Source organism: Corapipo altera, unplaced genomic scaffold (assembly GCF_003945725.1).
Source record: "Corapipo altera isolate COAL_440 unplaced genomic scaffold, ASM394572v1 2b, whole genome shotgun sequence".
Classification (NCBI taxonomy): domain Eukaryota; kingdom Metazoa; phylum Chordata; class Aves; order Passeriformes; family Pipridae; genus Corapipo; species Corapipo altera.
Genome location: NW_020884874.1, coordinates 27,928,879 through 27,952,656, shown reverse-complemented (window position 1 = coordinate 27,952,656; position 23,778 = coordinate 27,928,879). Strand labels below are relative to the sequence as shown.

Here is a 23,778-nt window from a genome sequence, read left to right as displayed (position 1 = left end):
GGGGGGGTGTGATGGTGTGAGCGTGGAGGGAGGAGTGGTAAAGGGGATTTTGGGGATGCTTCCTGGCCGGGTGCGTCGGGTTGGGTTTTGAGGTGGGTTTTGGGGGCCGTCGTAGTGAAATACCCCCCTTCCCCCAGAACCGCTCGGTTGGGTTGTTTTTTGCCATGGCTTTTTTTTTTGTTTTGTGGCATTTAGAGAGCGAGCACAGCAGCCGTTATGTAGTTAGTGGTGGTTCAGGTGAGGCTGTGCGCAGATGAGTGCCTGGAAAAACGTGTCCCACGTCGCCCCCGCCTCACCGATTCAACCTTGGCCGGGATAGTTTGCCACGGCATGAATTGATCATTGGCTTTTGCAAGGGGCACGGTGCGAGGTATCAAAAATCCACTCTAGGCTGTGTTTTCCTCCGTTTGTCTTGCTTGCTGTGGGGAACAAACACACAGACGTGTTTCTGGGGGTCTCCTCCTTCCTCTACTGGTTAAGTGTCATCTGTAGGTGCAAAAGGTAACAGGAGAGCCGACAGCCACTTACCCAGAAATTTTTTCCAGAAAGCATTCCCAGTGCCTGGCTGTCACCAGTTTTTCCAAGAAGCAATGTGGCAAACAGAGCTCCTCTGTCTCCCTTCTGCCAGTGGTTTTGAATGGCATCCATGAAAGTGGATGGTCTGCTGCTCTTGGGGCTGGTGTCAGGCTGTGCCAGACCCAGGTTTAAAGGCTTCTGCATCTGGCCGAGAGCGTATGGAAAAAAAGGACCCACCTGAACCGAAAGTGCAGGGTGGTTATTCCCTGGTGCACTTCCTATGGTGAGACTGGACGAGCCTTGTCATGAATTATCAGTCTAGCTATAATGTTTTGGGCATGTCGGAGCAATGACACAAATAGCTGTGAAAAAAAAATTAAAAAATTCTCTGTACCTATGTGCTGAACACTAGCCCTCAGAGTTTACATCCAACCATAATTTTGGTGATTGAAAGCATATGTGCCTAAGCATTTATGTTATATTGCTGACTAACATAGGTTTCTGCTGACTAATGTTAGGAAGGTTTATTTTGTTAAAGATTTGCTTGTTATTGTGTTGCAGCAAAATCACTGAGAATGCAAAGAAATCCTTGGCCTCTCTTAAGAGACAAAACCCTCAGCTTGAGCCAACACTTGCCATTATTCAGGTAAAGTACCTCCATGTGCTCACTGAATCTCCTTTGCTACCACTCATTGTGTGAGACTTCAGAAGCACATGCTGCAGAAAGTAACTTTTATTCTTTTTTTATAAAAAATATTATCTGCTTTATTATAAAGCAAAGCAATAGAAGGAGGTAATTCCACTAGGCTGTAGATTGCCCTTTTCTTCAGTTCTGAAACAGCCACGGCAAACTTCAGACTGTGGGAAAGCTTTGCAAAAGAAAGGGACGATTTTATCCCTTCCTCCTTTTGCTAATGTAGTCTTCCGCACTGTGAGTATGGATAATTTTTTCTCACAGCTCATCTAAGTTGATTGGCATAGTTGTGTTAAAGTGATTGTCCTCAACCTTTATTTAGCTGGAAGCTTTTTTTGCAATCCTGAACAAAGCGTTTATGTGCCTGAAAACAGTGGGTGTCCCTTCAGCTCCCACCCCTGAAATAACATTGCCAGGGTTAATGAAAGACCCTATTGCTTCCTGTCAGCCTTGTTACCTTTGGGCAGCTGCAGCTTATCACTGTGTTACTGCTGTTCTAAGGAGAGGAAAACCATTCTGAAAAGGGCCCGAGTGAAGTAAGTGTCTTGTGTGAAGTGTCAATATCCTGTAGAAGCAGCAGCACTTTGTGATGTGAAGGAATCTTGCAGTAATTGAAAGTTGTTATTTTACTAATGCTGTGAAGAGCTTTTCTTTCCATCTCACTCAGGCAGGTGATCTTTCAGACAGGCAATCAAAATCAGAGATGAGGATTGCTATCCCTGCAAAGCTGAAAGATGTTGCTCTTTAGATTTCTTAAGGTTTCAAAGCCAAGAAACTAGGGATGTTTGTCATTCAGAGTGGGACCCAGAACCATGCAGGCAAAATGTCTTTGTACTGTTTCCTAGGATAGTGGCATTGGTTTTGAGTGGGCACACACTGAAACTCTGATCCAGTAGGTTTTAATTTTAAAACCCAACTGTAAGTGTTTTCTAAGTACTCATAGTGATTCTAAGTAATGAAACAACAGCTTTATTTCAGTAGGTCTTCTAGTGAAGCTGGCTGAACAGGCTCTCCCATCTCTTACCCTCCCTGGTAATTGCATTTAATGTTTTCACAAAGCCTTCCAAGGCTATAAGCTTAAGGACTTCTAGAAAAGTGGTGACCCATCTTTTCAGTGACCTATTTTTTCTCACTCCTGTTTTGTCTTCATTCAGTTGTACCATGAGCTGGACTGGGTCTGTGATCCAGCCTGAGATCACAGCCTAATCCAGCTGCGACCTCAGCCTGAGAAGTCTAAAGAGGCTTCCTTTCAACCATGTTCGTCCCCTAAGTCTGGTTTTCTGCATGGCCACATGTGTGTTTTATGCTGACACAAGGAAAGGGATGTCCCTCTTGTCCCTGTATATCCTGCTTGGTTTGCATCATGAGGTGGCTGTAGGAACATGTGGCCAGATCCTTCTGGGTGAAATTCAATCAAGCTATGTTCTCCAGCTGTCAATCACCCTAGCCCTAGTCTGGTTGTAAGGACTGAAGCAGAGCTCATTCTAAATGTGTATTTGGTGGTACAAAGAAGACTTGCTTTAGTCTACAAATGCTCTTGTGTGCACTGCTCTACCGGGTAATATGGGCAAAGCCTTAGGATTCATGCTGCTCCCCATATGCCTCATTGCACCTAGAGGAGCAGAGGGAGGGCAGTGAAATTATCTCCTTTGCCAGTCACTCCTGGGTAACAGCAATTGGCTCACATGGCACCACCTCTTCAGAAGTACTGAGAATGAGGATTTGTAGACTGAGCCTGCTGTGGAATGCTTTTAGGACTGTTCTTTTCCTCTTGAGTCAACTGAACCTGAATTGATACTGAGATTGATACCTGCATTGCTTATTATTCATGTTGAACCTGTGCTGGATCTTTGCAACAGATTGTTGGGTGCTGCTTAATTTTGTTGAAGCTGAAAACTACAATGTAGCATCAGGATCCTGTTTAACAGTGGAGCTGTTGCCCTGCAAAGCTCAGTGATCCCGTGCATTCCCCTGTCCTGCTCTTATGCTATGCCAGCCCATGTCCTGAGCTCTGGCCTCACCTGTGCTGTTCCATGGGTTTGATAGGAGCCAGTTCAGGGGAGGTTTCTGCACGCACACAAGATAACTGTTCACCTGCCAGTACTGCAGCATTAGGGACATTACAGGCGACAGTGTGGTATCACCAGTTGCTCCATCCCGGTTAAACTCTTGAGCAGTCAGTATGGGGGTACAGTTCCACATTTACTGGCATAGGGGAGCAGCTGCTGAGCTGTCCTTTGACCTGACTCTTTTCCCGATGTGAGCTCTGCACAGTGTTCCCACTGCAGCAGCCTCTGTGCTGCCACTCACCTCCAGCTGCCAGATTTGGGGAGTGGGATGCTGGTAGTGCGGTACCAGGAATGCTGGCGGTTCAGGGAGGGAGCAAGGGGATGGAGGGCAAGCCCTCCTTCCCACACAGGAGCTACCCCTTACTGTGAAACCTGTCCTTTTAAATGCTCTTTTGTTCACTGTCATCAGTCTTGAACTATTTGGGAATAATAGGGATGGCCTTCTGCTTCTTTCTTAGAATTACTAGGCTTTTTATTTGTTCCAATACCAGTAGACACAAACATCATCACTATGTTTTTTGCATAGATGTGCATTAGTGTTTTTCATTCATTCATGGCTAGGCTTCGCGAACGGAGATTTGGGAAGGGCTCTACCCACATTTGCTACAAGCACGCTGGTGGCTAAAAAGGCCAATATGAGATAGACAAGTCTGGTTGCAAAAGGCACAGCAGAAAGACTCCTTAGGTGGTATATTCTGCAAGGCACGATTCTTTCTGCGTTGTCTTTTGTCCTCGAGAGTGATCCTGCGTGCGTTCTCGAAGGAAGCAGCAGCGTTATAGATAGTGCGTCTCCAGACCTCCCGATTGGAGGCCAGAGTAGACCAGTTATGGTGATCAATATGGCCAAGACTGAGACGTTGTTTCGGGGAGTCCTTGTATCTTCTCTTCGGGGCTCCTCTCTTGCGGCAGCCGGTGGCAAGTTCACCACATAGAGCAGGATCTTAGGGAGGCGGTGGTCCTTCATCCTTGAGACGTGTCCTGCCCATCACAGCTGTGTTCTCAGTAACATGGCCTCAATACTTGTGACTGCTGCTTGTTCTAGAACAGATGTATTGGTCACATAATCTGACCAGTGGATGTTTAGGATTGTACGGAGACAGCGTTGATGGAAGCATTCTAAGAGTCGTATGTGGTGGCAGTAGATGACCCATGAGCATTAGTGTACTCACATTTTTAAATGTAGTATTTTAAAACTTGGTTTCTGTTTTGTTCCCGAAGGCACATAATGATCGTTTGATTCAAGAAGCAAACAAGAACTTTGCCAAAGAGGTAAGCTATAGCTGATACATCTGTTATTAATCGTGAGCTACTTGCCTTTGGTAATTTTAAGTATTTTCTTTCGACAGGTTGGTCTACGCATTATTCACATCTGTCTCCCTGAAGGCAGCAGCAAGGATGAGGTAATTGAAATACCTGAAGGACTCTCCCTTTTTCGCTTTTGTCATAAACTTCTATTTATTGCTGACACTAATTATTACTTTGACTGACCTCTGTTAACTCAAATTAGGTTTGGAATTGCCTTAGTTCAAATAACAAGTATTATCTCCCTTACTGACAAGAGTGGGGAAAAAAATTAATGGGTTCGTCTGCTGTCCCCTGGCAAGCTGGGGCAGAATCAATAGAGTAACATTTTGGTTTTGTGTCTGGTGTTTAACTGCAACATCCCCTCATACCAGCACACGTATCCCATCTCCTGCAGTTGCTCTTGTGACTGTACCTAGTTCTTACCCAAGTTATTCAGGGAAATTAAAGATTAATGGACTTTTTTTTTTTTTTTTCGGGGGGGGGCAGGGAGGGAAAGGAGCTGAATTTGTCTGTTTATTGGTCTTTTAATATTTAAAGTATGTGTTTAAAAACAAACATCCACCCCAAATCACTAGAGGGCTTGAATTCTTTACCTTGTTGAAGGCACAGCACTTAATATCAAGTATGTTTTAAATATAGCAAACCATCTGAAAGTAAAACCAGTGAAGGAATGTACAGTAAAAGATGCCACTGTTTCCACCTGGATTCCTTGTACTTCGCGAGTTTGATAATCCTGCAGCTTGGGAGTTTTGTGTATTGTTTTTAAAATGTTACTGGCTTGCAGTGTAAGATCAAGAACTGCTTCCAGGTACATTGTGAGTAATTTACTGTGAAGTTTTGTAGGTTATGGATAGTGAGATATCCATTTAAAAAGAGTGGGCTTTTGAAATGAAGAACATACACTTTGTTGTTGATAAACGTGTTTTACCTGCTGAATAACACAGTTTAGAGAGTAAGTAATCAAGAAAAACTAGTACAGTCTCAGATGTCAAATGTGACCAATTATAAACCACTTGAACTTGCATCTGGTTCAGTACTTGAAATTCTTAAACTTTTACCTTTTCAACATAACAAACCAGACAATTGTCAGCTCATAGGATAAGGGTGTTTTGAGAAGGAAAATTGGTAATGATATATGCTGATTTAATATAATTAATTTTCTCTCGTAGATTTGTTTTTTTTTAGTATTATAACTTTTTATCCGTATTCTGTGCTGGGACGTGATCTAGTCCAATTTCAAACTACGTTTTAGCGAAGGTGTCTTGTTTCTAAAACATCTGCTGAAGCCATTACAGTGATGAGCTTTTGCTGAGATTTGGAATGATGAAAGAGCAAATGCTTTTGGCAGCATATTGTCACATAATTTGTGTTTATTTTGCAAGATGTTTAGAATAGAGTCAGGTAATTTGGTAAACCATGGGAATATAAACCGAGGAAAGCAGGTTTTTGCCTTTTTCATTTAGAAGTTGCAGTAATATGCAAGGGAAGCAAAGGTGGCCCTGAAGTAATTTTAAAAAATATACAGGTTTTACCCCCTTCTAACTAAGTTCTTCTTTTAACTGTTGTTCTGATTTTTAATGCTTTTTATTAACTTCCTAGATTGTCAGTGAAATCTTGAGACTTAATGAGGATCCTAACGTGCAGGGCCTGGCCCTTGACCTCCCAGAAAGCTTATATAGCAGTAAGGTATTAAATGCTGTGAAACCAGAGAAGGATGTGGATGGGTAAGTGAAGCACAGAGAAATAATATTAGCAGACATGAGGCTGATGGCTCTGTAAAATCAATTTTCCCCTGTGCTTATCGTTAATGGATTCCTCAGTTAATGTGTCTAGCTGTGCTATTGAGCAGTGATAAAAGATACCTCTGAATCAATGAGAAGTCTTCTGCTGAAGTAATTTGATCATTATCTTTTTAATCTTTACATAATGTATATTCAGGACATGGTCTTTTCAAAAAATAAAAACTGAAGTTGTGATTTACTGATGATACTTAAGGTATTTCAGTACTTCAGTCATGAAAATGGTAGTCACAAAGTGCTGAATTTTCACAAGAAGGATTGATGGAAAAATTGCAGAGAAGGTTTTTACTGCCTTACAGCACTCTCTCATGGTGAGAGAGTAGGCTATAGTTTGGACCCATTAACACGACTTTCTAATCAGTGTCTCTCTCTGAAGAGACCACTGGTGTAATTTAGGTGTCTTGAGTTGCCATCTTGCTGCTCTTGCAGCCTTCCTGCTCTCAACTGCAGACTATTACCGGATTTTTTTATCCCTTCCACTTTTTTTTTTAATGTCACGAAAAAAATCTGAAAATCTTTCAAAGTAGTTAGCTTTCCATTGTCTGGAGTACTGGAGATGCAGAAAATGGAAAATTTGGAGCATCCTTGTGTTTGAGAGAGAATGCAGTGCAGTGTGGAAACATTTGAGTTGCCCCCATTGAGCCAGCCTGAGCCAGAAGGATGTGCTGCTTCTGGCTTGGCTTGGCTTTGGCAGCACTGGTCTGGTCTCACTGCAGCCACTGAGGTGTTTTGGCCCGATGTGCCATGGGTCCAACAGGACAAGTAAAGAACTGCCTGTGTATCGTGGGATCGTGTTACTTATTCAAACTCAGAGATCCCTTTCCTGGCCTCTCTTGAGGCTCAGTGTTTGTCTAACTGGGATGTGGGATGATACAAATTAGCTGCAGTATATGACTATCAAAGGATTTGCTTTTATGAGATGTGTTTGCTCATGGGATTAGCTGTTAGCCATGTTACAAACATTACTGAGGATTTATTTTACACAAACTTCTTTTTTGTTAAATTGCCATGTTTTTCCACTGCAGATTATCCAGTGTAAACCTAGGACACTTAGTATGTGGTGATGTCTATGATTGTCTAGTTCCTCCTACAGTGTGTGCGGTGATGGAGCTTCTTGAAAATCTAGGTGAGTACTTCTATCATAAACATGAATTAATTTTAGCATAATTATTTTTCTCAGTTTCAATCCTGACTGGGAGTCAAATATAAACTGACTTGTTGTGTTTTCTGGTTTGTGTTGGATTCCCATCTGACATATATTTGTCTCCTGCTAGTGAGGAGCCTCAGTGGGATCTGAATGTAGCATTTGCAGAAATGGGTCTCAGTCCTACAGGTTTTAGATATTAGGTAGGGATTAGCTGCCATCAGCAGATTTAATCTCACTAAAGCTGCACAAGACATATGAGTCTTCCAAATGAAAAATATAAACCTTACTTGGGTATTTCACTTGACAGTTTTGATTAGTGTGAACAGTTGAGGAAACTCAGGTCTGCCTGTAAATTGCTGCTGAGCAAATCTTTTGGTTTGGGTTTTGTTGCGTAAATGCTGACACTGAAATGGCAGATTTAAACAAGCGGGTTTACAATGTGTGAAGATGCTGTTAGTTTAAGGCACTGTGTCAGAAGTTATCTCTCTCTCAAAAATTCATAAGTGTTGAAATGAGGATTTCAGTAACAGAACTGTAAACACCAGGTCAAATGTACTTAGTAACAACTGAGAATGAAAGAATTTGTGCAAAATACCAGAAGAGTAGTACCAGAAATCCAGAAGAGTAGTATTTGCTTACTAGAATTTGGGAAGTTACCAGGAAACAACTTAAAACCTGTGGTTTGTGTCACTGCATGGGCTCCGAAAGACTTGCCACAGCTGCTGTGGTTGTGCAGGCACACAGCTCTGTCCTGTCGTGAGCCGCTTTGCTGGCACTTCTGGAGGCCTTTGGCAGTGAGTAGCCTGGTCAGAGCGGAGGTCCATGTAGCTGCTCCAGCTCTGTGCCCGGTGGAGCCTGGTGCTTGTGCCTTTGCAGTTGAGGGCAGCTGAACAACTTGCCTTGTGTTGTGCAGGTGGAAAGACGGTGCTGCTGGTGGGAGCTGGTGGGGCAGTGGGTGCTGCCCTGCAGAGCATGCTGCAGAGGGAGGGAGCAGTGATCGTCAGCTGCCCGTGGAAAGCCCCACAGCTGCAGAATGAGGTGAGTGCTCTTCTGTCTGCCCAGGGTCATCCTGCATCCTCACTATCCAGGCATCCCTGTCAGCTGCTCCCCTGGCACTGCTCCCCTTCACTGCTGTTGCCAAGAGGGAGACTCGTTGCAGTCACAGGTGGCACTGGGGCTTGCTGGTAGCCAGTGTGGGTTAGGATCTTTTCTCCTTCCTGCTTGCTCAGAAATGGTGCAAATACTGGCCTCTACCCTCTACCAGAGTTCAGAGAAGGGCAATGAAGCTGGTGAAGGATCTGGAGCACAAGTCTTATGAGGAATGGCTGAGGTAGCTGGGAGTGTTTAGTCTGGAGAAGAGAGGGCTCAGAGGTGACCTTAACACTCTCTATAACTACCTGAAAGGAGGCTGTGGCCAGGTGGGGAATCATCCTCTTCTCCCAGGCAACTAGTGAGAGGACAAGAGGATGCACTCTTAAGCTGCTCTGGGGTTGGACATTAGAAAGAAGTTCTTCACAGAAAGTATGATTAGACATTGGAATGGACTGTCCAGGGAGGTGTTTATAGAAAGACTGGGCGTGGTACTTAGTGCCATGGTCTAGTTGAAATGGTGGTGTTCAGTCGTAGCTTTGGCTCAATCATTTCAGATGTTTTCCAACCCAATTGATTCTTTGATTCTGTGAATATTACATGTAATAGCAGCTGCTGTAATTTCATTATTTTACACAAGGAGCTGTTAGAGAATGAATTTAAAAACAAACATGTTAGCTCTCCCTTTTACTTTCTCCAAGAGAAATTGTGATATTGTCATCTGTGTGAAATTACTGTCATTCAATTTGTGTCTTAAAGGTTTGCAAATACTGCATCTTTTGGGACAAGGAAGATCCTAGTCTTTATCTTTGAAGAGAAATGTAAAAGGATTCAAAGAAATTCAAGAACCTTAACCTGAAGGATTTAATTTACATTAAATTAAATTAAAATTACATTAAATTAAATTAAATTAAAATTGCTTTTTGCAGAGCTTTTAGCTGCAACTTAGAAGTTGGTATGACGTCCTGTCAAACTTCTCAGTTTGTTCCTTAGTCCCAAATGCATTGTCCTTGGGGCATATGGAGCGGGGTTCAGGTACTGGCTGTGGGAGTGCGCATTAGTCCAGGGCCTGATTTGCCAGTGGCTGTAGGGGTGAGGTGCCCGGGACAGCTCTAGTATCTGACAGCTTGTACCACAGGGTGGCAGCCAAGGCAAAATGATTGTGTCACACCTCTGGGCTTTGGAGGCAAGTACAGGAGGAGGAAATAAATTTGAGCAGCTGTGATAGAAAGTTCTCTGGCAAACTCATGTTTTCACAGCTGCAGATATTTTTGTCAGGCTTGTCTCAGCTCTGAGCTTTAAGTGACTGACAGCACTTAGGAAACATATGCCTCTGTTGGAGACAGAGCACTGTGTGAACTTGATCCTTGCCATGTCTCATTCTTCAGTTATTTCTTGTTGCTTAGGGTTGTGCTAGAGGACTGCTTTGGGCTGGATGGTGTGGGTGACAGGGTGGCCAGAGGTGTTTCCACTGGTTCACAGCAAAAAATCTGGATTGAGCCCATAGCTGTTTGTGCAGTGCTGTCTATAGCTGGAGAGAAATCTGTTTCCTTCCATCCACATACTTTCCCATACTCATGCTTTGCTTTTTGGCATTCCCCATAGCTTACCTTTTGCAGCAGGTCACTGATGGAAAACAGAATGAGAGGCCTAAGTTTGAGGCTTTGCACATCAGTCTTCCCAGGTTCATTTTAACTGTTGGCAGTAAAGGAGTCTGTGCTTTACCTGCGGGACTAATCAGCAGAGGTCAGGGGAAACCTACCTTCCTCTTCCTTGCCTGTAAGCCTGGAGCAGCATGTCACCAGTAATCCCCAGAGCACTGCTGAACTGTCTGGATATACTCTGATAGTTAACTCTAGCTCCTTGATAAAATCTAGTGCGTTCAGGGAAAACTGTTTCATATTCCCAGAAGCTGCAGAGTCAGAAACTGAGCACAGGTTTCCTACTCAACAAAAAGGTACTGCTGTCTCGTGGCAACCTGTATTTGAAGTACAATGTTTTTAGATAACATGATTATAGCTGGTGATATGAATATATGATATGATATTCTTTTGCGTGTTTAAAATGCCAATTAAGTAAAAACAGTTTAAAAGGTTCACAAGGTTTCTTCTCATGAGGTTTTTTTTTCATTTGAATTTCAAATAAGAAGATATGTTAGTCAATGTTGAGGCTTTTCCAAGATTTGGAAGAATTAATTCATGAATTCATGTTTTGTTTTTCCTGTACAATACACTAACTTCTCCTTTCTCTGAATACAGTGCCTCTACAGTAGCAGTCTGTGTGCTGTTGTTTGGAAGTATTACCTGTTGTAGCATAATAACTTCACTTATGAAGTGAGAGATGAACATACAAAGAGTATAAACTTTTTGCTGGTATGCATTTGTTTCACAATGTACAATAGGAAAGGAAAATTTTATCTTAAGAGTAGATGTATATTATTTGTATTAATCCATTGGCCAGGACAGTTTGCACTGAAGCAGTAACTCTGACCTTAATGATGTAATGCCTTTCTTAAGTGGGTACTAAATTACCTTAGACTAGTACTGCTGATTTGTTCTTCTTTTTAAAAAGGACAGCATAACAACAAGTGCTTTCTTTAGAAATTCTTTCAATTTAAATGAGTCACACAACACTAAGATTGTTGGTTTTTTTGGGTAAGGTTTTGTGTTGCTATGGACTTGTAATTACTTCTGTTACTCATGCACTTTTGCAAAAATATTTTGACAATGATCAAGAGGAAGGTATGTTTTAGTCTACCTTAGAAAAGTCTAACAATGTAGGGATAGCTCTCCTGGCAAACAGCATAATGCCATCTACCATCTGACTTAGTGTGCTCCTTTAAGGCAAGTCTTTTCTGTCCTGTGGCAGGAAAAGGGAATGAAATAAATAACAGTACTTTTCATTTCCTTGCTTTGAGATGAATGAGTAGTGGACCCACTTTCAATGTTCTTTTCCCTCCTCACTTTTGTTTAGGTGAGCAGGTTAATATCTCTTTTTGTTCCATTTCAGATTTGCTTGACTTCATTTCTTAAAAATAATCATCACGGCACAGCTGAGCCATGTCCTTCAGCACTCTTGAGCTTCCTGGCTTTTCAAATAAAATTACAAAGGAAAGAAAACATTTCAGAAGGTTCTGGCACATCTGTGCATTAGTTGCCATGAGGAAACGTTGTTCTTTTGCCATTGATATGTTCAGTGTAAAAGAAAATTATGAAGTAAGAGATAGACATAAGCATTTTGGTGGAAATTGTTAAGATGTTATCGCTCTGTTAAGCTTTGTGTAGGTAACTCTTGCAAGCACATTCACTGCGTTGTGCCTGAAGAATGACCTAGTGACATACTTTCAGGAACATCTCCCTTGTAATGTTAAAATGGGAGTACCTAAAAGTTGATTGAGTATTACAGATAAAGAATGGGAACAGATGTGCTTAATCCTTTATCATGGTAGAATTATGCTTTCTAGTTTGAAAGGAGGTTATCAAGTAGATTCATATTGAAAAATACAGATTATTTCCTTGCCAAAACATGGGTAATACTTAGTACTTGTAAGAAAACAGAATTTTGTTTCAGTCATCTAAATTCAATCAGTCATTATTTCAGCATGTCATCTTTAACATAGCCCCTATGTGAACCACATTGTGCCTGTTTTGAGAGAGCTGCTATCCTACAATTTTATTGTAAAAGAACTGAAAATTGGTCTATCTAGGTATAATTAGGAATAGAAAAGTTGTTTGCAAAAACCTGGTTGAGGACTATAAGAGTGGTTCAGCTGGAGTGCTGAATGGAAAGTTCCTTTCCAACTTGAAAAAGAACTTCTTTTGGCCGCAGTCTGCTTTTCCTTAGAGCCAATGCTTAAGCTGCAAACTTTTAGACATCTCTTAGCCATTTACTATCCTACTTTTGCTGTCTTGATAAGAGCAAGAGTCTTGGTACGAGCAGAAAAATGCACTTCATGTTGTAAGCATGAAAGAACATGAGACGAGGTATATGGATCCCATAAGAGGAGAGGAGGGGGAAGCTGCATGAGGGTTTCTAGTGATGATGATGTAGACAAAGTATTTCTACTTCAACATTTTATGCACATCACTTCTGTTCCTTGTAATTTTGAAATTTATCCCCCTGTCTGTAAGCTAGAGGAACAGTTGCTAAAGCAGTAGGCTTGAGCCCACAGCAGAGGTGTGGACTTGATTTTCATGTGCACTGTGTAGAGCAAGTGCATTCAGGCCAATGTGGTAGGGAAGGGGGGGTGGTCAGTGTCTGGGCAAGAACATGGTAGCAGGGAGCTATTGGCCACGTGCTCTGGTTCATCTCTGAGGAGTCTGGCTGGGTGGGAAGGGATCATGCATAGTTGTTCTGCTGGGTTGCTAATGATTTGCAAACCCTGACCTTCTTGAGGTAGCGATAGAGCTGGAAGAAACCACGTATGGAGAACATTCCTTAGTGGAAAAAGTACCAGAAACTAGTCACTGACTTACAAAATTTTCAAGATTTCAGGAAGTAATTAGAGTTGCTGTGATTGAAGTGGAACCTGATATGTAAACTGATGTGAATAAAGATTTTTATGCTAAAGAGAGTTGTGAAAAGACTTTTAATTAGGTTCCTACTCCTCATCCCATCTCTTAAATTTTATATGGCCTAGCTTCATACCCAGGAAACAAGGACTTTTACATTTCAAATATTAATTTTAATTTTTATTTTGTTTGATCATGTATTTAAAAATGGCTTTTTTAAACGATGGGAAGATGAAATTTTTATGTGGATTTCACAGTAAAATGGAGTTTCAGTTATCTGTAATAGACAACTACTTTGTGCCATTATCATTAAATACTTGGCTGGAAAGTCTGTATTGTTTTAACATTTGGTGTTCTGTCTTGTGAATGGGTGGGGCTTCTTAATCTGCTTCTACTTAAATCTTGGTGGAGAGAATCATATTTTGTTATGAGGTAAGGTTTCAGATTATTTGTTGGCACAACTCTTCCCAACTGAAAAAATATTTACCGGTGAGAAGGCAAGATACTACTGGACTATTGGCTTACTTTGTCTTCAGCCTATTGCCTAGCACATTAAGGAGGGTTTGGCATGATGCTTGTCATTCCTTCCTCTAGCCAACCTGGTGGGACACAGCCTTGCTGTCCAGGGAGTATGGGGCAGTCAGCCATGTGTTCTCCCTCGTGGGTATCTCCTTGACCTTCTGGCTATGGCTGCCTGTATCATCTGGTTCCTGTCAGATGTGTCCTCTGTCCAGGGACTGTGTGGTGCATTTGCTAGAGAGGTTGAATGTGATGATTTCATAGGACTTTTCCATCTCTAATGTCTGGGATTGGTTGGAAATAACTCTGCACATGCATCCCAAGGCTTGCTTCTTGCTTTAGTGACTAAACAGGTGTCAAAAGAGAAGGGCAAGGGAGAAAAAAAACAGCAGAGGAGGTATGGACACAACTTCTTGCAAGTGAGACCAAAGTTTGATGGAGATCACATAAAGCTCTTCCAAGGACACCCAGAAGTCTATAAACAACTACTTTGCTTTCAGTGGACTTGCTCTCCCAGTTTTTGGATATACTTTTTAAAAATGCTTTTCACAGGGGAAAAAAATTTCTGTAAAGCATTTGTGATATATCTTTTATCGACTCTGCAGGAACTTGTTCAATAGTTGCACATAAAATATTATTTTCTTTGTGAAATAAGGAAAAGGAAATCACATTGGGGAAGACTCTGAGAGATCAGTGTGTTTTCAACCCACGGGACAACTGTTTTGCTGCCATATGGTACAACTTTTTTCATGGAGGAGATGGGGCAGGGCATGAGATAAAAAGTTCAGCTGGTTTTCTGGTAAATCTATGGGTATGTGTGATGTTAGCTATCGAAACCAGTTTTAATGTTAGAAAAATAATTGTGTTCAGCTGTTAAGAACATTTTTCAACATTAGGGTCAGTAGTCATAGAGATGAGTATTTGGCCACATCACTTGTTTTCTGGCATTATAGTTACATTGAATCAATTCTGTCATAAGTATGTTGGCTGAGCATTCATCAAAATTATTATTTGTTGCATACAACTCTCAACTGGTTCATCAATTCACAATGCTAAGTGGTGTGCAAAGCTCTTAGTCCTTGTCCCAGAGGCTTTGCATGGGAAGGCATCCTGACTTTCAGTATGTGATTTCTTACCAAAAAAATGCTGTGGTCATGTAACTGAGAAAAATCACTGTTTTTCTCTGTGTTGATGTTGACTGTTGCAGCAGAGGTTGCCTCCTTTTGCAGAGCAGAAGTGTGCCTACAGCATAGTATTCTTGGTTCACAAGTCATCACAGCATCTTTTTATCCAGATTTGCTTGCAGATTTCTCAGTATCATTTGACCTGTTGCTGGTCAAGCATTATGACTTATGTGGCCTTCTAGGAGTGGCATGTAAGCTGATAGTCTCACCACGCTCGGGAGTGAGAGCAATTTGGATAAGGCTGAATGACTGTTTGCAGGCAATCACAGGAGTGTTGTGAAACTTGTGACTGAAGTCTAAATCAGCTCATTGCATTAGTCATTTGTCAAGCCAGTAAATCTCCCACACTTTTGGCTTTGTTTCCACATGTGGATCTCTAAGGAGGGTTAGACCATCTTTGCATCATCTGAGGGGAAGATGGAGCTTTTTTTGTTTTCTGCCTTTTCCGCAGCAGTTATGCTCTTCTTGCCTCCTGGATGCTCAGCTTTGCCAAAAACCTGCTATCCTGACAGGATTTGTAGCTGTTCTTTCTTGGCAGGAGTGCTGGGCAGGGTTGCGTCAGAGCGCTTTTGGCCAAAAAAGAAGCTGGAACGCTTGTCAGTCAGAAATCAATTTGTGAGGCTCACTGAGTTTGTTACACTTGGAATTAATTTACATTTGTTCAAAATATTACCAAAATCACTGTATCTCTGAAATAATTTTTACATTCAAGCACAGTGCTTTGACTTTTTTAGTGGATCTTTATACATCTGCCTCTGGTACTGTCCCTTACCTCATGGTGATTCTTATAATTGGTACAGGACCCTGCTTCAGAGGAGGTGGGGAAAGAAAGGCACTTTACATTATAACTTTGGTTATAAGAATTTTTGTCATAACCATTTTTGCTCCAGCATCTGCCAGGTTGAAGTAAATCACAGGCACTGATTAGTAAACATGAAATGAGAAGGAAAAAAAGATGCTTTAATTGGTATTCTGCAAAAACATTGATGTTTGCAGATCAGGTCCTCTTGCATTCCCATCAACTGACCTGGTTTTCTACTGTCTGATAATCTGACTATATGCTTTATAATTGCCTATTTACTGTCATTCAACCCTTCTTTTTCTTAAGTTGCTCCAAGTTACCTTGGTCTTTAGGACAATGATAGAACTTTTTATTTGAAAGGATGTAATCCCCTTTTAAATATTATTGATGCTGACTCTGACCTCACTCGCCTGATCTCACAGTTTGTTTACCTAAATTCATTTTAAATGCTATCGTTCTTAAATTTCGTGGAGGGTAAGAATCAAGCCATCAGTGCGCATCTTTTTTTTTCTTATGTTCTTGTTGTCTGTAAATGCTTTGCTCAAAAGGCTATTGCTGTATAAGTCTGAATATCTTTATGATGCAAATTAAAGTATGTATTTCTAACATTAAATGCTTGTTTTGTCTCTGGCGGGTGTTTCGGGGTGTCCCTAGCTTCATCACGCAGATGTGGTGGTATTTGGCAGTATGAAACCCGATGATGTTCCTGTGAGCGGGATAAAGCCTGGAACCACCATTATCAGTTGTTCTCATGACACACTGTCAGGTAAGAGGTGTTAAAGATAGCAGTTCCTACAAGTGATGTGCAGTGAGTCCTTGAAATGTGTGTGGTATCTTGGTGATCATGCAATGTGGTTAAAAGCTGCATCTTTGGGGGGGGCCTTGAAAGGTGTGTGTTTGTGTACAGGATATGTATACATGTTTCTCTGATGTATAAATAGGAAAAAGATGTCAGGTGGGGTAAGAAAGGTTGGAACAGATTGTTCATACCAGGATTGTTAAATAAGTGATGATCCTATGGATTCAAAGACTTCAGAGAGAAGACTTTTGGGTCATAAGATGAACTATTACTTAGTGCTGTTTTGTACAGTGTGTTATCCTATGACTTCTGTGGTCTCACCTGGAACATGCAAAAAAGAGAAGAAGGGAAAAAATACCAGCTCTAAAGTGCTGTGAAGTTGTCTGCAGAGAATGGTGCAGGAGGGAGTAAAGAAATCATGTATAGCTAAGAAGAGGCAGAATGTCTCCTTCAGTAATTATTCCTACAAAATAGAGTTTGAATTCACCTCCCTCCTCCCTAGTATAACACAGCTTACATGAAGGGGGAATGGAGGAGAAAGATAAAGGGGCAGAGAAGAGAGGGAGTGGTGTTACAGTGGTAGTACCTATAAATAAATAAATGAAAGGGAATCTCCCCTCCTCATTTAATGCTTCTAAGCAGAAACCTCTTGTGTGTCAGACTTGGGGCGGAGGTGCAGGTCTGTTCTGGCAGGATGGGGATAAGCCAGTTATTGCAACCTGAGCGGGCACCACTAGTGACTGGACTCTCCCAGCTCTATGTGTTGTCCAGTGCAAGTCCCACTTTTGGAAACCCAGTTCTCTCCTTCCATTGCAGAGGTAGTCTGAGCCTTCAGAGGCCTAAAAGTTCTGCAATATATACTATGTCTTGAGACTTAAATATCTTCATGCCTTAGTTGCTCTATAGAACTCTAGATAATATTAGTGTTTCCCTTCCCTGAAAGAGTGCTATTAGAAAAACTGCATTACATATCAAAGCAACATTCCTTTTTTAAGCATGAAATGTAAGATTTGGCATAAGCATATACATTTCTTTGCATTTTTCAAGTTGTAGCAGTGGGCTGTGTTAAGTACTGCCTTTTTTTTTTTTTTTGAAAGGCAGCATGAGATTTTTATAATGATAATTTAAATAGAACTTATCTACCAAATGTCTATCTGTCTTTATGATTATGCTTTTGATGTTGTCAAAACCCTGCAGAAACTCCAAAATTATAGCAGAAATGCATTTTAGCAGCTTTAAAAAATGCTGGTCTCAAAGCTTACTAGAGAGGTACCTGAAAGACAGGTGTCTGACAGGAAGAATGCACTTAGTTTAATTGTAAGATGTTTGTGAAAAGCCCACTGTGGAGCAGTTATGACCTTGGAGAAACAACTGAGTCTTATAACTGACTCTTCACTTTCATGGAATCTGGCAGAGGTGCTTGGAAATTGTTCTGGATTTTTTTCTTGCTTTAGAAATGTCCAGCTTAACATCTGTGCTATCACAGGAGCTAAATGAAGCCTGAAAGCACTAATGGCCATGAAGTAACTTTTGTTCCTGCTAGTAGATGGTGGCTGGATTTCTATCTTAAATGAGTGTATATGTAGTCTAACACATTTGCATATTTTAAAAGCACTCAAAATTTGCAAGGGCATAGGTGAACTGGGGAAATATAATGATGTAAGCCAGGAGAGTAGAGCTAAAAGTGCTCACTGCAAAGTGACAAAATTATTTTTCAAGTATTTTTTTAATCCAAGCAAAGATTTTTAAATTATCACAGTTTTAAGATGTTCTAGCAACATTGCAAAAATTTCAGAATTTTCTAACGGTGCAACATCTGCTGCTGTTGCACTAAGGATCTTGGAATCAGGTGAGTGCTGGTAGAGTCTTGCAAGAATATACTTTAAATATGAATGTATAGAAATGAAAATAAGTTTCTGAACAAAACTTAAGGCTACCAGAATTATTTGGGATTTGATATCCAGTTTCTTTGGGGTCACTTGACAGCTGAAACCTACATGGTTTTAAGTATGTTAGTAGGAAATTCAACCATTTCCCCACCTCTTCTCTATTCTAAACTGCATGAGCACACAGGTAGTACATGACAGCGGCTCTCATCCATCTGCACAACAGGGTACAATTCAGAGGAGGGATCATAATGTCTGTAGCTGATCTGACCATAGTCCAAAGCAGAGCGCTATTCCAGCTCCCATCTGGAAAATTTATCCTAAGAGAGCTGTTGCAATCCTGTGATTGTCTTGCTAATTCCATGTGTGCATGACTTTCACCTCTAGCTTCGCCTTCACCTCTGTAAAAGCCTGGTTAGTCATTTGTGGGGTGACTGTGTAGCATAGGCAATCTGGGAGAAGTAGTTTATTGAAGGGAATTGTCTAAATCTGATATATATTTACACACATGCTAGCTCTACCCTGATAAAAAAGTCATATTAAGCCAAATGACATAAAAAACCAAAATGTCTCTGTAAAGCACAGCTGTCTGAAAGGGGGTTTTAAACTCCATTTTCCCTACTTCACTTATGTTTGGCAGCTCTCCCAGCCTGATCTCAAAGCAACAACAGTCAGCTTATGACTGTGATAAACTGTTCCAGTAAAACTCTTCTGTCTGTATCTAAAGCTGAACATCTCCAGAAGATTTTGTTGTTTCATTGTTTGTTTTTTTTAATAGCAAGTGTAAATGTAAGTAGAAGGATTTTTCCAACATTTTCTTAATTAGAGTTTAATATCAGGACTGTTACTTTCTGCTTGGTTGCCTTTGTCACTGATGTATAGGTGCCTATTGGCAAGAAAGTTTGAGAAAGGATTAGGATACACACAGAATGAGACTAAGGGTGTCTGCAGAGATGGTCTCTTGCTCTCTCAGTGATGGATGTGACAGAGTGAGCTGGAGCTGGGTAGGGGTGGTGAGGTGCTGGCTCCTCTGCCTACCTCTGCCTGCCACGCTGGCTCCAGTCTGAGTTCTCTGTGCCTCACTGCGACTGGGACCCTTGTCGGGAGGGGTAATTGTGCAAGACAACATGAGTGTTTTATGACTAGTATGGATGGGGTGAGTAGAGGGAGAGCTTGACCAGGTCAGGGTTTGCACTTCAGTTCCCCTGTGGGGGAAAGGTTAAAGCTGTCAGTGTACAGTTGTTATTTTTTTATTACAGTTATGTCTACGCCCTTTGGAATTCAGCTAGGGCCTTGATATGCCCACAGAGACTAGGATGTGAATTTTGGAGAAATTGTGTCTAGATAAAAATCAATAAACAATAACAGAAGAACAAGCCAGAAGAAGGATCACAGCAAAATGACAAAATAATTTGTTTGGTTAGGGTAGCTAATGTATGATTATTATTTGATATATTGCCACTAGAAACAATGATAACTGCCTCTAAAGTTGAAGCCACTCTGAATTGTATAAATTTTTTAGAATATCTACTTTTAATGTCACATTGATGAAGATAACTTTTGCTGCTCAAAAAAATTTGCATATTCTGTTTCCAAACTATAAATCCCATTGATATTTTGTGATCATTTCATTGTTCTGTTTTGCTGTAATAGGTGTGTTGAGAAGACAGTCTTTACCATGTTCATTTACGTGTTCTGTTTAAGAATATGTATAGCTTTTCAAATCCTCACAGCTGTGCGTATTTTCTTATGTGTTTGTGTAATATGTTTCAGAGCATACAGTTACTCTCTGATTTTCACAGTATATCCATCCTTTTGGGGGTGTCATTTGAAGTATTAAGTAAGCCACCTATAATTTTGTCAGTAATATTGTTAAATTTCATGTCAACATTCAGAAATTTTTTATTTGGACATAACTTTAAAATACACATACTCCCACTCACAAAAACTTTGTGATTTATTTGTACAATACTTGTATTTTACAGAGAAGCGCAACTATGGTCAACAAAACACCTCTACTGCAGAAAACGCTGTTGGTTCTCTTGCAATAGCAATGAGAATGCAGGTTAGTGTAACTTTTGTGTTGCAGATTTATTGTTCTTTCTGTAAGCTCTAGAAATTGCTTCTGTAGTTTAGATTTTAACTTTTGTTTTGCTCTTTTGACCATCTTACCTGCCTCCCATTTTAATAGCAACTCTTAATCAGATTAATGTAATGCCTGCTACATTTAGTTAGAGAAAGGTAAATTAAAAATGAAATGTTATAATTCTGGTGAATACAGTAAAGCTTGGCAGAACCACTTGTATCAATAGACTAATGTCACTTATTCTGGTAAGACAGTGAAGATTAATTATATCTGTCCATACTTTTGTGTCATCATGTATAGAGGGTTCAAAAGTTTGTTACTTTATGTGGAAGCAGCATAAGTCAGTCAATGAACAATTAGTATCTTCCATTATTTTTATGGTGTGAGAGAAGACTAGTAATTCTTCATCTTACTGGAATAAAATCTCCACGTGCCTAATTAGAGACTTTTTTCTGCCCACTTACGTGTTAATGGAGTTTTGTTTTGTTTTGAAATGTGGTCAAACAATATGACAGTGGGTTTTATTTTGTCCTAAAACCATGAAATGGAAAAATTTTTAAGTTTGGGGTTTTTTGTTAGCCTTTGCAGTAGAAGTTATTTCAACATACTCTTGAGATAGTTTGAAATTAGTGTTCAACATTTATGATGCAGCTGGTGTATGCTGTTTCCTTGTTTAAAACCAGAACATGGTAAAAACCATGGAGCGATGGATCCAGTCCCATCAGTACAGGAAGTGGAACCTGCACTGCTTGAAACTGCAGCCCCTCTCCCCAGTGCCCAGGTAATAAGTGCTTTTAAAGAACTAAAATTTAATAAAATATTTAAAGAGTGGGCAAGTGTTACATGTGACAGTGTTAAACGTGACAAATGTAAAAATGGCCCATGCCTAATTAGTTTTTAATGTTATGTGGACTACATGTTGTGCTATTCTCTCGTATGCCTCATTGGGACCATATCCTTCTGTTTTCTATCAATTTTTACTGTTATGATGTGCATTGGAGTTGAGCTTTGTTTAAGGAAGACCTATAACTGGAAGGTTTTGTTGAGGAAAGGAGTTGAAGCTTTCTGCAACATCAACAGAAATAAAAAATATGTGAAGTTCCTAATGGCTAAACCCTAATGTAGGGAAGGTGTTTAGTTAAGGCTCAGTGATTTCAGTGGCATTTGAGTTTGTATTTATTTCCTTCCCTCAGCAGAAGTACTTTTTTCAGCATTAGACTTTTAAATTCCTCTGTGGGTGTGAAAACCAGGAAGCATATTTATTCTCATAGCCAGAATCTTTTCAATCAGTTCCTGTCATTCACCTCCCAAGGCCCATGTCAGGCCACAGGGATTTCAGGTCTGCCTTGGCACAGCTGCTGACATCTCTGACATTTAGAGCAGCCTGAGCCCTTTACTGTGCTAAAGTGCTTTGCTACTTGTTGGTTATGTTGGCTGATGGAGGGAGGAACTGAGTACTTGAGGTGAGATTCTGCCATGCAGGAGAGTGTTGAAATTTTTTTTTGTGCTTATTTGTATGCCTGCTTCTTGGCCATGCAGACGCTGAAGGGACCTCACTTCAGAAAGTCAGAGAGAGCTGGGACTGCTTAGCCTGGAGGATAGGAGGCTCTGAAGGATCTTATCAGTGTGTATAAATACAATGTACAATAATACAAAGAGGACCAAGCCAGGCTCTTTTCAGTGGTGCCCGGTGACAGGACCAGGGGCGATGGGCACAAACTGAAACACAGGAAGCTCCATGAACATCAGGAAACACTTTTTCACTGTGAGGGTGACCAAACTTTGACACAGATTGTCCAGGGAGGTTGTAGAGAGTCCATCATAGGAAATATTCAAAAACCGCCTGGACACAGTCCTAGGCAACTAGATGTCCCTACATGAGCAGGGGGGTTGGAGCAAATGACCTCCAGAGGTCCCTTCCAACCTCAGCCACTCAGTGATTTTGTAATTCTGAATCCTGCTGCTGTATTTTGGGAAAGTTGAAACAAAATGTTTTCTTCTCTAAGCATTTTGATTCACTTTTCACTGTTTTCTTACAGCAGTTGAATGGCAATGGACACAGTTGTAGTTTAAAACAGAGATGCCGAAAGAATGAGTTTTCTGTTGTATCCAGGGGCACAAGAGGGGGCAGAAATGCTTGTGCTTTTCCTGGGCCAGCATGTTCCATTTCTAGAACTAAAGCCAGAAAAAACTAGCCTTAAATAATACAGTTAAAAGTTAGATTAAAGTATGTGATGTCATGAGTATGATGGTAAAAAACCCCCCTGGAAAAACATTATTCCCAACCCTCTCTACAACATTGTGTGTTTAGTACATAAATAATGACATAATTAATATATAATGGAATATAATATAACCAGTAATAGGACTTGCATTTTTCTGTTAACTCTATAGCTTTATGTCTTTTTTTCTTTAAATGTAAAGAAACACTTCAGATGGAAAGTATCCTGTAATAAAATGTAATCTTGCAGTAATAAGCCACGTTGTGTGGAAACAGATGGAGTTTTCATTGAAAATGAGGCAAAGTTGCTTAAGCACTAAAACTAAGAACATCTGCTTTTTGATTTCTGTGAGATCTGGGTGTTAATTGAAGTGTTTCCAAATCTATTGCATGTGGAATGGAAAATTTTCTTACAAATATGCAGTAAAAAAAACCCCAACACACAGGTGAGTAGATGTAGAGACTTCCCCCATCTTTTACATTTTCCTGAATTTTTTATATTATCACTTACCATTGTCAGTGGTGGACTTCTTGCCTAACAATTTTCATTCATGCAGAAGAAACTACTATTGCACATTTCCAGCAATACTGAATAATGTAACTTATTGAGTAATTCTAATTATTTCTAATATAGAGAATATATTGTCAGACTAAAAGACCTATCTACAAATCTAGATTTCTAAATGCTAGTTGTAACCAAATCTTTTAATTTCCTGTGTTTTAGGAAAAACATTTACCAGAAATAATAGACGAGATACAAGCATTTCATACGTTTTGTATAGCCCCAGTAGTCATGGCTGGGCTTCGCAAACGAAGACTTAGGAAGGCTCTATCCACATTTGTTACAGGCACGCTGGTGGCTTATGAGGCCAATACGAGATAGACATATCTGATTGCAAAAGGCACAGCAGAAAGACTCCTTAGGTGGTAAATTCTGCAAGACACGATTCTTTCTGGGTTGTCTGTTCTCCTCGAGAGTGATCCTGCGTGCGTTCTCAAAGGCATCAGCAGCGTTATAGATGGTGTGTCTCCAGGTCTCCCAATTTGAGACCAGAGACCAGTTATGGTGATCAATATGGTCAAGGCTGAGATGTTGTTTCAGGGAGTCCTTGTATCTTTTCTTCGGGGCTCCTCTCATGCGGCAGCTGGTG

The 23,778-nt window shown here is 40.6% G+C and overlaps 1 protein-coding gene across 1 annotated transcript in view; it reads left to right on the top strand.

Annotated features, from left to right (window-relative positions):
- Positions 1–6,203: 6,203 nt before the first annotated feature.
- MTHFD1L (methylenetetrahydrofolate dehydrogenase (NADP+ dependent) 1 like) overlaps positions 6,204–23,778 on the top strand; it is a 142,876-nt gene continuing 125,301 nt past the window's right edge. The window contains exons 1-6 of the mRNA XM_027634034.1: positions 6,204–6,308; positions 7,409–7,509; positions 8,444–8,568; positions 16,290–16,401; positions 20,306–20,385; positions 21,090–21,187. Of these exons, the coding sequence (XP_027489835.1) occupies positions 7,488–7,509; positions 8,444–8,568; positions 16,290–16,401; positions 20,306–20,385; positions 21,090–21,187 (437 nt within the window). The 5' untranslated portion in view covers positions 6,204–6,308; positions 7,409–7,487. The remainder of the gene's footprint in view (positions 6,309–7,408; positions 7,510–8,443; positions 8,569–16,289; positions 16,402–20,305; positions 20,386–21,089; positions 21,188–23,778) is intronic.